The 16,766-nt window shown below is 42.4% G+C and overlaps 1 protein-coding gene across 1 annotated transcript; it reads left to right on the top strand.

The window, feature by feature from the left end:
• The first annotated feature begins 6,849 nt into the window (after nucleotides 1-6,849).
• On the top strand, nucleotides 6,850-13,826 carry LOC117518373 (transmembrane protein 69-like). The gene is made up of 3 exons (XM_034179484.1): nucleotides 6,850-7,020; nucleotides 11,333-11,377; nucleotides 12,775-13,826. Exons 2-3 carry the CDS (start codon nucleotides 11,333-11,335, stop codon nucleotides 13,561-13,563), a joined length of 834 nt encoding a protein of 277 aa, XP_034035375.1. The 5' UTR covers nucleotides 6,850-7,020; the 3' UTR covers nucleotides 13,564-13,826.
• Nucleotides 13,827-16,766: the final 2,940 nt, after the last annotated feature.

Raw genomic sequence — 16,766 nt, 5'->3', positions numbered from 1 at the left:
CCGGCACTCAGAATGTACTGGCTGCACACCCCATGTGGCTGAGTTAAATTGCAGTTTTTGCAACCAGTTTTCTTCAGGCATGTGAGGGGGATGGATACATGAACAGTTACTGTTACATGAAGTTTCCTGAAGTTACTGAATATGTCTTGGACTTCATTTACAGCAATCACGAGGAAATGCAAACGGTTAATTGACTGCATTGTTGTGAAAGTGTAGGTACACGGACCCACAACAGGGGGCGTAAAAGAACGGGCAATGGATAAGCCAAACAGTAACAATTTAATGTTGCAAATTGTGCACAACGGAATACAGACAACAATCAGTTTGGGACTATAGTCAATTACACGTTGGGTGACGTGTGGGCAGGCTTGAAGATAGGAGACGCCCGTCCAGAACCGAGCCGGATCCCACACGGCCCTCACCGCCAATGGATCTGAAGAACACCGGAGCCGCCAAGTCCTTGGTCCCCAGGTGGTCACCATCTCCAGCTGTCAGACCTGGTACTGCTGGCAGAGAACAGAAACAGCACAGGTGAGTGTGAGTACGCACACTCAGTAATCCCACAGTCTGTGTTCTTTTGGGAGGGAGCACCTCCACCTCCAGTCACACACTCGTGCAGCTCCTGTCTAACCACTTATCTGGTTGGGGTGTGAAGCGAAGCCGTCGCTGATCACACCAAACGCCAATCCCACAGATAAGGAAAACACCACAGGAAAACGGCTGCAAAGAAGTTCAGATTATTACTCAATGTTGTAAGTCAGCAGAGAAAATTACCTCCAAGGTAGCTGATTTCTCTGCGAGGAGGTGGAGTTGCAGTCCGGCCTTTATGGTGATGGTGATGAGTTGACTGAGTGACAGCTGGTGCTGATGATGAGTGACAGCTGTCACTCCCAGTGGCTCCGGCGCCCTCTCATGCTTGAAGCCTGCACTCCAAGCAGGGCGCCATCTGCTGGTGGTGGGCCAGCAGTACCTCCTCTTCAGCGGCCCACACAACATGCATTTATATATAGTGCTCCTCCATCTCAGAAATTCAAAGCACTCTACACTAATGCCTTCTATTCACACACACTGATGTCAGGGTGCTGCCATGCGAGGTGCTCACTACACACTAGGAGCAACTTGGGGATTAAAGACTTTGCCCAACACCTCTTAGTGATTTTCTGGCCAGATGACGGTTTGAACTGAGGATCCTCTGGTCTGCAGCCCACTGCTTAACCACTAGACCATTACCTCCCCAATATAGTACTGTGTGATAAATATGTTTGGAGTAGGCAGGTCTCAAAAACTCAATGCCTATGCAAGAAGGACACGAATGAGGGAAGCCACCAAGACACCCAATGATGATGGGGAGTTGTAGACTTCTGTGGCTGTGTATCGTGCAACTTTTGTCTGTTGCATCACCAGTTAGCTTCACGGTGGAATGGAACAGAGAAGCATTTTCTTAAAAATTAAACAAGCTACAGTTTGCCAGAAGACACATGGGAGACTCAAGTTGAGATTTTATCTGTTTTCTTGCATTAAAAGAATAACTGTATCTAGTTTAGCCAGTTTATTCTGGCCTTTGAAAATAGTGGGATAAGTGTATAAAAATGGCTGTATTCCCAAAATGGTTAATTTTTTTATAGCACTTTTGAATTCAAGTTGAACACTTCGTGTATGGTGGTGTATCGAAGCAAAATCACACAATAGCATTGTCAAATACTTATGACCCTGGCAGTCTGTTTTGTTGTTGTTGTTGTTGTTTTGTTTTTTTGTTTGTTTGTTTAATCGGTGTTGTGAAGTTTAGTACAACAGAGTTTTAGGGCCACATTGAATTTTTTAGAAGCCAATGGTTTCTACACTCAACAAAAATATAAACGCAACACTTTTGGTTTTGCTCCCAATTTGCACGCTCCCTCAAATCTTGTGACATCTGTGGCATTGTGCTGTGTGATAAAACTGCACCTTTCAGAGTGGCCTTTTATTGTGGGCAGTCTAAGGCACACCTGTGCACTAATCATGGTGTCTAATCAGCATCTTGGTATGGCACACCTGTGAGGTGGGATGGATTATCTCAGCAAAGGAGAAGTGCTCACTATCACAGATTTAGACTGGTTTGTGAACAATATTTGAGGGAAATGGTGATATTGTGTATGTGGAAAAAGTTTTAGATCTTTGAGTTCATCTCATACAAAATGGGAGCAAAACCAAAAGTGTTGCGTTTATATTTTTGTTGAGTGTAGATAAGCTCAGATGCATTCTGAGCATCCAGAACAGTAATTTTAATGTTTTGAGAAGACCGTAAAGAGAATAGCCAGCATTGATTTTATTAACATCCTGGTATAAATAAGGTATCACCACATGTGTAGAACTCAAAAAGAATGATAGGTTGAGTTCTCATTAAAAAACAACTGCAATGTGGTAAAATGTATTCATAAATATGAAAGAACAGGCTCTTAATAATTATTAACTATCACATATTGTATTTTTTTCTCAAGATTTGTTTTGCATAAGTTTGAAAAAACAACAGATCATAAGTTTAGGATAAATTACTTATCATGAATTTAATTTTCGAAGTGGCACTAATGACAACACTCATACTGAACATAATTTCGCTTGCATAGACTGATATTGGAGATCAAGTAATAATTGCAGATGGGCTTTCTGAGGTCCCAGATAGTTTTTCTGATTTACTTTTCTAACTTTCAGAATTTAGTAAATTAGCATATGGTCCATTGATACTTATGTGTAGACACTAGTCCCTAGAGGCAATTATTTTTGGTTTCAAATCTGGGCAAATGCAGTCCCAGAAAATTACGAATGTGACAAACAAGAAACAGGTGTTGTAAACAAGACAATGCTGCTAAAAATACAAACTTGCAGAAACAAAGATACTATTCTGACATGATTTTGCACATAAGACTGACATGGTTTGCACATAAGACTGGCATAGCATGTTTCAAGTACACACATACATGTCAGAAGGTGGGGGGGACATACCATATTCTGTCCCCCCTGGTTGAAAAGGTGGGGGGGGGCATGTCCCCCCATCCCCCACGAAATTGTGCCAATGCTCGTAATATTATGACTTTATTATCGTAAAATTACAAATTTATTCTCGTAATATTATGACTTTATTCTCGTAAAATTACAACTTTATTCTCGAAGTCTAAAAAAAAACAAATTCTATGTGGCCCTAAAACACCATTGTAGTTATGCAAAGATTGCAATTTTATTTTTAAAAAAAGCAGGGTAGGTAGATCAGTGGGATAAGGATTTGGGCTTGCCATATGTAGACCGGAGTTCAATTCCTGGTCAAGACACTTCATCTGCATTGCTTCAGTTCACCCAACTGTAAATGGGTACAGGCCTTGGCTGGGGAAGTAACCTGTGATGGACTGGCATCCTATCCAGGGTGGGTCATAGACTCTCATCTGCTTCACGTTATGGAATCTGGGGAGAAGCTTCGAACCTGTGCGGGACTTGTTCTTCTTCCACCAAAGCTGTATGATGATAAAGTAAAAACACTTCTGAATAACTGGCTTTGAGTAAAAAGGATTTTCAATGTGCATTTATGTAAACTCTTTCAAGTTGTATTGATGTGTGGTATTTTTGAGATTATCCTTTAAATTGATGCAGAAACATGTTTCTTATTGAGCTGCCAGCACCATGTGACGTTTTCTAGTGATGTTATTTGCCAAATAATTCACCATAGATGGGCATGGAACGTTGTATTTTATTTAACTTTTACAGAAAAAGATTTGGGATTGTAGTAATGCAGCAATGTGATGCCATTAAAGTGCAGCTTCCTGTCACCCTGTGAAACACAGAAGTGATTCTTGAGTATCAAACCTTTGCTAAACTCGCCTGCCGAAGTCAAACACTTGTTTTCATGCGTGTGTGCATATTAAAGAACTTCAAGAATCAGTGGGTGCATTTCCATTCAATTTTGCAAATGTTGCCTTCAACTCAAAGATAACCAACTTTTCCACTAACTTTAATGTTTAGGGGTGAAAGGTCACAGTGCAAGGTATAAATGGCCTAACTGGGCACTGCAGTCTCATTTGAGGGCGGCGCTAAAGGGGTAAAATATGATGTATATGATGAATTTCTCTACGTCCAGGGAAAAACACACTATTTTCTCAGAGTTTTTAGACAAATTACACGCAAACAAAGTGAAAATGCAAAGAAAAAGCGACGATGCGGTGGGAAAGTGGACAAGTGTTGCAGTTTGTTTATGATGAGAGAACGTAGCTACTCTGGTTACCTGTTTAGGCTAACACTTACCAACACAGCGTCTCTCATTCACCTTGTCTTCCCTTCTCCACAAAAGAAAAAAAAACAAAAAAAACACTTTTTGCAACTGCATCGGTGATGCAGCCAAAAGCGAGACAGTACACCATTTTTCCATGTGAAGTTATGCTGTGCGTATATTGCACAATGGGACCGGCGGTCACCATAAGTGGTCAAATTCCGTGATAGCACACAGGGTTCAAATGAGACTGTGCTGCCCTGTTCAACCAGATTGTCAGGGGATAAGATTTTCAAAGGTCTACAACTCCTGAAGTAGAGGTGATGGACCCAAAGTAAGATTTAACATAAAGAAGGAGTGACATGAGCTTTTAAAAGATCCCAGCGGATTTATCTTTGACTGACTGTGAAGGAGGTCGACCTCAAACTTTGACCACATACTGGCTTATCAGTGCTACTAGACTCAGAACAACTGTCAAATACACTCAACAAAATATAAACACTTTTGGTTTTGCTCCCATTTTGTATGAGATGAACTCAAAGATCTAAAACTTTTTCCACATACACAATATCACCATTTCCCTCAAATATTGTTCACAAACCAGTCTAAATCTGTGATAGTGAGCACTTCTCCTTTGCTGAGATAATCCATCCCACCTCACAGGTGTGCCACATCAAGATGCTGCTTAGACACCATGATTAGTGCACAGGTGTGCCTTAGACTGTCCACAATAAAGGCCACTCTGAAAGGTGCAGTTTTGTTTTATTGGGGGGGGATACCAGTCAGTATCTGGTGTGACCACCATTTGCCTCATGCAGTGCAAACATCTCCTTCGCATAGAGTTGATCAGGTTGTCAATTGTGGCCTGTGGAATGTTGGTCCACTCCTCTTCAATGGCTGTGCGAAGTTGCTGGATATTGGCAGGAACTGGTACATGCTGTCATATACGCCGGTCCAGAGCATCCCAAACATGCTCAATGGGTGACGTCCGGTGAGTATGCCGGCCATGCAAGAACTGGGACATTTTCAGCTTCCAAGAATTGTGTACAGGTCCTTGCAACATGGGGCCGTGCATTATCCTGCTGCAACATGAGGTGATGTTCTTGGATGTATGGCACAACAATGGGCCTCAGGATCTCGTCATGGTATCTCTGTGCATTCAAAATGCCATCAATAAAATGCACCTGTGTTCTTCGTCCATAACAGACGCCTGCCCATACCATAACCCCACCGCCACCATGGGCCACTCGATCCACAACATTGACATCAGAAAACTGCTCACCCACACGACGCCACACACGCTGTCTGCCATCTGCCCTGGACAGTGTGAACCGGATTCATCCGTGAAGAGAACACCTCTCCAACGTACCAAACAACAGCGAATGTGAGCATTTGCCCACTCAAGTTGGTTACGACAATGAACTGGAGTCAGGTCGAGACCCCGATGAGGACGACGAGCATGAAGATGAACTTCCCTGAGACAGTTTCTGACAGTTTGTGCAGAAATTCTTTGGTTATGCAAACCGATTGTTTCAGCAGCTGTTGCGTTTATATTTTTGTTGAGTGGTATGAACAGGAGTCATTTGTGGGATTTTAAAGGATACCATCAGATTTGAACCTTGAATGACCATAAAGGACATTCAATGTCATTCATACATGAATCACATAGTCGATTCAGTATGCTCAGCATGATCAGACAATGAATAGGAACTCACAAGTATGCTTTCAAATATGCCATTGAAAACTGACCTTGACTGATGTTGAAGGTCGAAGTCAGGTCACTTGATTATGCCTGACTATTTGTGTTTGCATTTATTTATTTATTATTGCATTTATTACATAAATGCAAACTAGAGCACGACGCTTGTTGCTCTAGTTTGTAGTATTTTATGACAAACACCTGGAATAATCTGGTTTATTGTGCGGTGAAACATCCTAGACACTGAGTAAAAGTCTCGTTCGATTTAACGTTGTATGCTAACAGCGTTAGCACTTTTAGAAGCTGTCTGTACTGCAAAAAAAAAAAAAAAACTAGACGGATAGATGGCTCATAACTTTTAATCTTCACAACAAAGTAAACCGCTAGGAGTACCACCGTGCAGTCCCCAAAAATATGATTTAATAAACACCAGAACCCAAGTTAGGGGGTTCAGACTTCATAGAGAGGCGTGTTCAGGCGTTGCCACGCATGCTCCACCCCTTTATGCATTAATGAGTTCTGACTTTCTGATTGTCTAAGAAATTTACATAATCCCAGAAGTATTTTACAAAAATAATCTCGCAACCTGGATGACATTTTCTGCAGACACCTGTCAAACAAAAAAAGGTTGGGGCGGAGCGTGGGTGGCTCTGTTGTCTGACAAAAATAGCCTGAACTCGCACCTCTCTTCGAGTCTGAAGCAGCTAAGCTAACAGGCTAACCTGGGTTCATGTGCTTTGGGGATTGTGTGGGTGGTTCTGCTAAAGGGTCTACTTTACTGCAGACATTAAACGTTATGAGCCGCTAATTTTCTCAGTAATCGTACATTAAGTGGAAAGAAAATTGCCAAGATGAAAAGACGTTTCAAAACTTACTTCTGAACCTTGTGTGGAACTGTGGGGTAAATCTGTGGGTTTAGTGTCGGACCGGATCGAATCGTGCATCATTTGTTGTGGAACTGAAGCGCGGACCGCTGCGTAAAGTCGGAAGAAATAAACTGCGGCATCAATGTTAGCCAGTGACCCCGGAGAAGATAAATACAGTTTTTTTTACGAAATGTATCGTCTTGAATGAGGCACACACATAAAAGGTAAGGGACGGTGTTTTCTTTCACAACAGGTTTTGGTGCTTTGTAACCTGATCGTCTCTGTTCGTTATCGAAGCCATGAAAACAAATGCACTGAATTCACCCAGTAATTTGAATATTTAAAATAAAATAGCAGCAATTTGTTTTTGACTCTGTCTGTATCTAAATACCAGAAAGCCTCCATCAACTCAACAAGTAATTGCATTTAAAAAAAAAAACTTCTTACAAATTGGGGAGATGCTTCTGAACAGTTTAACCTACAGCATGTGCAACACTTTAATATAACACGGTTGCTGCAAATTCATGTAAATATCGACACAAAAAGAGGCTTTTGCTCCGACGGCTTCACTGACGGACTTTTCAGTGCATCTCAAGTAAAATAAAACATGAAAGGACGACGTTCCTTTGGGATTCTTGGTGACAAGGAGGAGGATGACAAATTTTGTAGTAAATCTGTGTTGTATATTTGCCAAATTCTGTATTCATAAACGTAAATGTAACTGTAAATCCCTTTTGCTTTAAAAAAAAATGGCCTTGCTGGTTTTTGGTGTTTTTTTTTTTTCTTTTTTTTCAAAATACTAAGATTAAAAAAAGGTCACTAAATTATTGTTTATTTGAAGCATGAAACGTCATCATTAAAAGTTCTCTTTTTGTTTTGTACTTCCATTTCATTGTGTTGTACTAGCTGTTTTGTGTCCGTTGTGGCAGTGTTGCTACATTACTTTAAAAGTTACTTTATTAGTTACTATATAGTTTATTTTATACAGTTACTTCATGAGTAGCTTATACAGTTACTTTATTGGCAGCTGCTGAATGTAACTATTATCTAACTTGATTAAGGGCCCCTTCACACATAGTGCGAAGTTTGGACGAAGTGCACACTTAGTGCGCATGTCGCAGGAATCGTGTGCAAACCGTGTAATGTCGTCCCAGCCTCCAACGTCTCGTACACTTGTCGCTACAACACAAGTGCCTGAAAGACAGAGTGTGTGCTGTGCAAACCCATCGCAACCTGTCGCGGCAGGTGTCGGCCAAATTCCAGGTGACACACATGAATATCTAACACCGCTCGCATGGCACTTAGAAAATGTGTGGCCGGTCGCAGTTTTGGCACGACAACAGACTGCAGACGACCAATGTCTGTCTTCGCAGAGAAATTTGTCTAAGTCCTGCACAGTGTGGCTTTGGTGTGTGCGCTGAGATGACAGGAAGTGTGTCCTCACACTGAAGCGGCTGTGAAAATCTGTGGATCTGGACATTCCAGCTGGACACCATGTACTATGTTTGGACAGACATGGACAAACAACTGCCCACTGTGACGTGCATGTGTCTGTTTGCTGTTATCAAGTGGACATAAATAAAAACATATCACTGTGGCAATGTTCTGCAGTGAGCCAAGCGCGCACGGCACACATATGGACAGGCTGCTCCCAAGTTGAAACGGACCGTTTCAACAGAACGTTTCAGAACACGCAGCAGGCGATTTCACTGTCATGTCACCCATGTGAGCTCTGTTCCACATGATGTGGTGTCCTGCGACACATTGTCCACAAGACGCGCGCGGCTGGTTGGAGACGCGCCAGCAGATGTGCTTGAATGAGACAAGCGAACTGCTTCTCATTCATGTCATTTCACGACTGTGTCTGTGCCCATGGGTCATTTATAGAGGAACAGAATGATCATATTTGTATTGCTCACTTGATAAATGCGGTGTTTTTATGATGTGTGAGTTTAATTTTTTTTTTTAATACTTCCATGTCCTTCCTGATATGAGGCAGATTCCCGCAGCTTTCAAAGAACAGCTCCGTAGCTCAGTGGTAAAGTCTCTGACTGTAATCCAGAGCTCTTCGCATCCAGTGGATGGTGTGTTTCTCTCTTCTTTTCTTTTTTTTTTTTTTTTTTTTATACCACATAAGTGGCGCGATGTGGTTCCACACGTACTGGCTGGTTTTTAGTTTTTTATTTATATCACATAAGCGGCGCCATGTGGTGCACCTGACACTGTTCCTGCTAGACGGACACCAGCACGTGCATGAACTCTCGCACCAGGTTCGTGTACGCCTGCCCATCGGCGCAATGTTTTGTGAGCTAATTTCAAACTCTTTCACACTGTTTCTCCGTTTTCGTCCAAATGTTGTCCAAACTTCACATTACGTGTGAAGGGGCCATAAGATAGAGTACTCGGTACAGTAACTATTACACTCAACAAAAATATAAACGCAACACTTTTGGTTTTGCTCCCATTTTGTATGAGATGAACTCAAAGATCTAAAACTTTTTCCACATACACAATATCACCATTTCCCTCAAATATTGTTCACAAACCAGTCTAAATCTGTGATAGTGAGCACTTCTCCTTTGCTGAGATAATCCATCCCACCTCACAGGTGTGTCATATCAAGATTCTGATTAGACACCATGATTAGTGCACAGGTGTGCCTTAGACTGCCCACAATAAAAGGCCACTCTGAAAGGTGCAGTTTTATCACACAGCACAATGCCACAGATGTCGCAAGATTTGAGGGAGCGTGCAATTGGCATGCTGACAGCAGGAATGTCAACCAGAGCTGTTGCTCGTGTATTGATGTTCATTTCTCTACTATAAGCCGTCTCCAAAGGCGTTTCAGAGAATTTGGCAGTACATCCAACCAGCCTCACAACCGCAGACCACATGTAACCACACCAGCCCAGGACCTCCACATCCAGCATGTTCACTTCCAAGATCGTCTGAGACCAGCCACTCGGACAGCTGCTGAAACAGTCAGTTTGCATAACCAAAGAATTTCTGCACAAATTGTCAGAAACCGTCTCAGGGAAGCTCATCTGCATGCTCGTCGTCCTCATCGGGGTCTCGACCTGACTCCAGTTCGTCGTTGTAACCGACTTGAGTGGGCAAATGCTCACATTCGCTGGCGTTTGGCACGTTGGAGAGGTGTTCTCTTCACGGATGAATCCCGGTTCACACTGTCCAGGACAGATGGCAGACAGCATGTGTGGCGTCGTGTGGATGAGCGGTTTTCTGATGTCAATGTTGTGGATCGAGTGGCCCATGGTGGCGGTGGGGTTATGGTATTGGCAGGCGTCTGTTATGGACGAAGAACACAGGTGCATTTTATTGATGGCATTTTGAATGCACAGAGATACCATGACGAGATCCTGAGGCCCATTGTTGTGCCATACATCCAAGAACATCACCTCATGTTGCAGCAGGATAATGCACAGCCCCATGTTGCAAGGATCTGTACACAATTCTTGGAAGCTGAAAATGTCCCAGTTCTTGCATGGCCGGCATACTCACCGGACATGTCACCCATTGAGCATGTTTGGGATGCTCTGGACCGGCGTATACGACAGCGTGTACCAGTTCCTGCCAATATCCAGCAACTTCGCACAGCCATTGAAGAGGAGTGGACCAACATTCCACAGGCCACAATTGACAACCTGATCAACTCTATGCGAAGGAGATGTGTTGCACTGCATGAGGCAAATGGTGGTCACACCAGATACTGACTGGTATCCACCCCAATAAAACAAAACTGCACCTTTCAGAGTGTCCTTTTATTGTGGGCAGTCTAAGGCACACCTGTGCACTAATCATGGTGTCTAATCAGCATCTTGATATGGCACACCTGTGAGGTGGGATGGATTATCTCAGCAAAGGAGAAGTGCTCACTATCACAGATTTAGACTGGTTTGTGAACAATATTTGAGGGAAATGGTGATATTGTGTATGTGGAAAAAGTTTTAGATCTTTGAGTTCATCTCATACAAATGGGAGCAAAACCAAAAGTGTTGCGTTTATATTTTGTTGAGTGTAGTTACTTTTCTATTTAGTTACTGTGCTGAGTACTCAATCTTAAAAATAACCAAGTTAGATTACTAGTTACCTTATTAGTTACATTCAGCAGCTGCTAATGAAGTAACTGTATAAAGTAATAAAGTAACTTTTCAAAGTGGCAACACTGGTCGTGGGAGTTTGCAGCAGATGTGTTATCAAATCAAATTTTTGCATGTGCTGCATTTTTCCAATTTGCAAGGCTTGTTAACGTGATGTAGGAGTTTTCTTAACTTGGGAGTATTGTGGTCTCTCTCGGCTACTGTAGTAATTGGACTTGGATCATATCGTAATTCTACTTGAAGTGTGGAAAGCCGTGGTGTGGAAGCAGTCTGCACTATCACTGCATCTTGACTGTTTCGTTACAGCTCCTTGGTGGTGTCGATATGCAAATTTACAAAAAAAAAAATTATACTGATTTGGACAATGTGAACTGATAACATTCTCTACTGTAATTTCTAAATTCTTCTTCTTCTTCAGATGCTCTCCCTTACATGTAGGCGAAGTATCTTTACTGCTCAGAAGGTAAGGGTCTGAATGTGATTTTATATATATATATATATATATATATATATATATATATATATATATATATATATATATATATATATATATATATATATATATATAGTTGGAGCCAATGAATTTGAATTCAGAAACATGTTAAACTTGTAATTTGCTCCTAATTTACATAAATAAACATTGGTGTCGTACATAAACTCAAAAAATAACACTATGGTATTCACTGGCTCAGGCCAAAGTGAAACTGTGTGGTATATTCACAGTTATATCTGCTCAGTAGGGAATAATTCTGCATTCCATTGCAAGTTGGAAGTTGATAATTCCAAGTTGATACTTCTAACTTACAAGTTAAATGCATTCCATTGCATCCTCAATGTTCCAGTCACATGCTAATGTTAGTTTATGTAAACAGCTTAGAAAGAGCTGATAGTGATACGGGAAAAAAAAATCATGATACCAGTATATCTGCCTATACATGCATACATACACATATATATTTACAAAATAGCAATCACTGCTAACATTTTGTTACTCAACAATTGTGACAAAGAAGTGCAATTGAGGCTTGATGTTTTACAGTTTAAACATGAACTGTACTATAAATAAACATAACCAGCCAACCAACCTGCATCATGCTGCCTTCACTTGGATTGGAAGCCACTATATCACATCTCTCAGCATTGGAATAAAATAAACTTCTTGTCACTGTAAAGCATGCACACTGGTTGCTAATGAATGGCAGCTGGTCACTTTGCCTCTCTGTCTCTTGCAGCTAATGTGGCCAAGGTGTGATGGGGTCCCAGCTATGCTTTGACAGCATTGCAGACAATGCTGTGGGTGTGCCCTCTCCCAGACAAACTATGTACTTGTACCATTTCCAAACAGATAAAATGTTTTTCTGCGTTAATAAAAGTTTTCTTTCTGGCAGAAATAATGCTAATTAATACATTTGTTTGTAAAAGGCTCATATTGGCTGACTACCAACTGATGTATTGGTCTGACTCTAGTTTTGAATTACTCGGACTGCAATTTTAGCATGCAGGACCCGATGCCAAAGTTCACAGCACATGGCAAATGTCATTGCTAGTCCAGTTGATGCCTTTGTCATTTTTGCATGCATGTTCTTTTAGTGGCAAGTGAACTTGTGCTCTTCTCTGCACTGAAAATTAAAAACCAAATTAAACAGTAATGGAAAACACAAAACTTGCTGTGTGTATAGCAAAGTTGAGTTCTCCACCCCCAAAATGCACTTGTGCTGTGCCCCATATTTCAGACTAAGGCCTTTAAAGTTAGTACTGATATGCTAAATATGCTAACCAGGTAAGCTTTGGGTTACTTTTATACTTGCGCTCCTATTTAAAATGTGCAATTTAAACCAATATTATGACTGTTTCCCGTAGGCTTGGTGTTGGACAGATCTTCCACGGAGATGCTGGTTCTTGGCTCCTGTCAGTGGAAGTCATGGTGGATCCATCAGGCACTCCTTACATCCATGGCAGACCTCATCAGTGTGTCTTCCCTCCAAAGATATGGACGCCAGACAAGGAAAAATGCCTCTTCTCAGTGGTTTTAGGAAGACTGGAGTCATACAGGGGACCCAGAACCACATTGGTACATCTTTAGTGCCGTCACAGTATTTCCACTGCTCTGCTTCAAGACTGAAGAAACGACCCAAAAAGGAACCACCTCCCAGAGAGTTGGATTTGCTGCGTTATGACATGATGGACTTAAATAAGAGTCCCAAACCTGCAAAGTACCTAGGCTTTGCAGGACTCCTCCCCTTCATCATGCCTCCTGTGGTTATGGCAATATCAGAGTGCTACATGCCAGTGCTGGCCTACATCCAGGTAGCCTATGGCGCTGCCATAATTTCCTTCCTGGGTGGTGCTCGCTGGGGATTTGCTCTTCCTGAGAGCAGCCCAGCAGATCCAGACTGGATCAACCTGTCCAATAGCATGGTTCCACCCCTGCTGGCCTGGGTGGCCATGCTGATGGTGCGTGACAGCATCACCTCAGCAACCATCATAGTCATCATGGGACTTGGAATCACACTGCATTATGATTTGTCTCTGCTGCCCTCTTACCCCAGCTGGTTGAAAGCGCTGTGCTGCACCGTTGCCATTGTGGCTTTTTTGTCTCTCATTGGCACGCTTGTAATTAGCGAAGTCTATGAGAGCAGTGTTCAGTGATGAAGTATAAAATCTTTTATGAGGGCTGTATGAGTGGTGACGGAAACTATTGCAAAAGTAATTTTGGACCATCCAGAAAAGTGCTTATTTTAAAATTTTCGTTCCCAATGTCGCACAGCTTTCTGTCAGCACCCAGTGTGGCAGCAGCAGCAAAAATGAGCTAAAACTAAGTGTGAACAAGCAACTGACATTTCTAACCGGACACTGAGTTGGATCAAAGTTGGTGTAAGTCAGATCTTTTAATAAAATATTAAAATTGAAAAGCTTCAGCTTTGAGAACATCATTATGGCCACAAGGTGTCACTAAAGAACATTTCACAGAGCCTTCAGATGAACATAGAATTGGAAATATGGAAATGTTCTGGTTGAGCCTAAATATTCCATAAATATTTTATATTTACTACTGAAGCACATTTAATTTCCTAGCTAGTCTTCACTAGGAGTTCAAGACTGCATTCTTGGTAGGAAAGATTTAGTCCAAATTCCGCAAACTCAAATTTGCTCGGGCTGCCCCCCCACCCCACCCCCAAGTTTGTTTCCACATACATCTTGTAACAAGCAGGTTTCATTATTCTGATTTAACTTTAAAATTTATGTTACAACTCCAGTTTTTTCCAGCAGTAACAACACGGACACAAAATGTCAAACTTTCATGTATATGATTAACAATAAAAACTCCTGCATAATATTAACCTCCGAAAGTTGTAGGTTAAGGATCAGAGAGCTTACTATTGAGTCATGTTGGTATCTTCCAATATACAAAACTAGTACTACTACTAAAGTGCACAATGGCCTGTCACTCACGTGTCAAAATGTGTGCCAAGTTTGGCTTGATTCTGAGGTGCCGTTTGGACGGACAGGAGAGGGATGGACACACAAACCAACTTAAAGTGTTACAATTGGCAAAACCTGAATGAGTTGTTTGAACTTGAGTTTATAAGTTAGAGTAACTTACAAACTAGAAGAGAAGCTTGAATCTTCAACTGGACTGGGTTGCTTGACGTGAGGACGTTTCGCTTCAAATCGCAGAAGATTCCTCAGCTAAAATTCTTGCTCTGGAAGTCTGACTTCTGTCTGACTCTTGTAGAGACGAATGAACAGAAGCCAACAAAAGCTGGAGGTTTAAACCTAACCAGACCCCTCCTACTGAGAGGCAGACTGCTATAGGCTAGTGACTAAACAATAGCTCTAATTAGCAACTATTGTGCTCTAGTTAGCACTCTCCTAATGACAGGGCAGCTGTCCCTCCTAATAATGGGATGTGAATGACTCATTACCATGAACAAAAGACAAACTGCTTTGACCTGAGTACCCCATTGTAAACAGGGGACAAAGCGTGTCTCAGACCCCCTCCCCGGTTAAGGCTGGGTTTCAAACGTTTCACAAAGAATGCCTCCTTGACCCCTCTCTCAAACCATTTCTTCTCTCTGGCTAATATTTTAACTTCCTTGTCCTCAAACGTGTGGTTTGTGTCTTTAAGGTGGAGATGAACTGCAGACTGAGGTCCACTGGCGCCCTCTCTGCAGTGCTGGTATAGCCTTTTGTGTAAAGGTTGCTTAGTCTCACCTGTGTAGTGTTCATTACAGTTTTCCTAACATCTGATAGAATACACTACATTGCTCTGTTTGTAACTAGGGATCATGTCCTTAGGGTGAACTCATTTCTGTCTCAAGGTGTTAATCGGTTTAAAGTAAACTGGGATTTTGTGCTGTCTGAAGATCTTCTGTAATTTTTCCCCTACTCCTGCTAAATAAGGGAGAGACACTTCTTCTTGTCTCTGTCTCCTGTCTATCTGGTCTCTTTGTTCTCTGGGACTTCTGCACTTTGTCCAGGGACCATCATGGGTACCCACATACTGTGAGGGCTTTCCGGACACGTTGTTGTTCTTTAGCCCTTCCCTCTGCAGTTGTGGGCACCTGTAGGGCTCTGTGTTGAAGAGTCCTGATCACCCCGAGCTTGTGTTCAAGGGGGTGGTTTGAGCCAAAGAGTAGATATTGGTCAGTGTGAGTTGGTTTTCTGTAAACCCCTGTCTGGAGCTGCCTGTTCTCTCCAATCGTAACATCACAGTCCAAGAAGGCTAAATGGTTGTTTCTGGCATCCTCACGTGTGAACTTGATGTTGGTGTCCACCGAGTTGATGTGTTCTGTAAAGTCTTCAACTTCCTGTTGCTTGATTTTAAGCCGTGTCATCAACATATCTGAACCAGTGACTGGGAGAGTTGCCCGTGAAAGACGTCAAGGCTGTCTTCTCCACTCGCTCCATGTACAGATTGGCCACAATGGGGGATACCGGAGACCCCATCGCACAACCATGGATCTGCCTGTAGTAATTCCCCCTAAACAGGAAATACGTGGTGTTCAGACAGATCTCCAAGAGTAGGCAGATGTGGTCTGGTGTGAGTTTGGTCCTTTCAAGTAGAGATACATCCTCCAGCAGTCTCTGCCTCACAGCTAAAACGGCCTCAGCAGTGGGGATGCAGGTGAACAACGATGTCACATCAAATGACACCATAGTTTCATCTGCCTCCAGCTGTAGGTCCTTGATCTTGTTCCCAAAATCTTGTGTGTTCTCCACATGGTGGTCTGAGTTACCCACTAGAGGAGCCAAAATCCACTTGAGGTCCTTGGCCAAATTGTACGTGATGGAATCTGTGCTACATACAATAGGCCTGAGTGGCACGTCCTGTTTGTGGATTTTGGGTAGTCCATAGATGCACGGAGTGGCGTCCCCAGGGTACAGTCTGTAGTATGTCTGCCTGTCTGAGTCCCTCTTTCTCCAGGTTTTGGGGGTAGCTAATGATTTTCTTCTTATAGCCGCTCGTGGGGTCTCTCTTCAGACGTTCGTATGTATTGGAGTCACTGAGCAAGTTGTTGATCTTGACCTCGTAGTCCGATGTGTTCAGGACCACCGTGCATCTGCCTTTATCTGCTGGCAGGATAAGGATGCTTTGGTCATTTTGCAGTGCTGACAAAGCTTTCCGTTCTTCTCCTGTGATGTTGTACGGAGGAGGCTTAGCACTGTTCAGCACTGCTGTGACTCTTAAGTCGGAGGTCCCCAGCTTCTGACTCTGACAAACTGTTATGTTTAATGGCTGACTCTACTGCAGTGATGTCATCTACTGTTGGTATATGTTTAGGGGTCACTGAGAAATTTAGTCCTTTAGCGAGCACATCCTTTTCTAAGAACCCTGGAGAGATTCTTTA

This window comes from Thalassophryne amazonica, chromosome 10 (genome assembly GCF_902500255.1).
Source record: "Thalassophryne amazonica chromosome 10, fThaAma1.1, whole genome shotgun sequence".
Classification (NCBI taxonomy): Eukaryota; Metazoa; Chordata; class Actinopteri; order Batrachoidiformes; family Batrachoididae; genus Thalassophryne; species Thalassophryne amazonica.
Note: the sequence above shows the minus strand (reverse complement) of the source record. Positions and strands in the feature narration are given on the sequence as shown.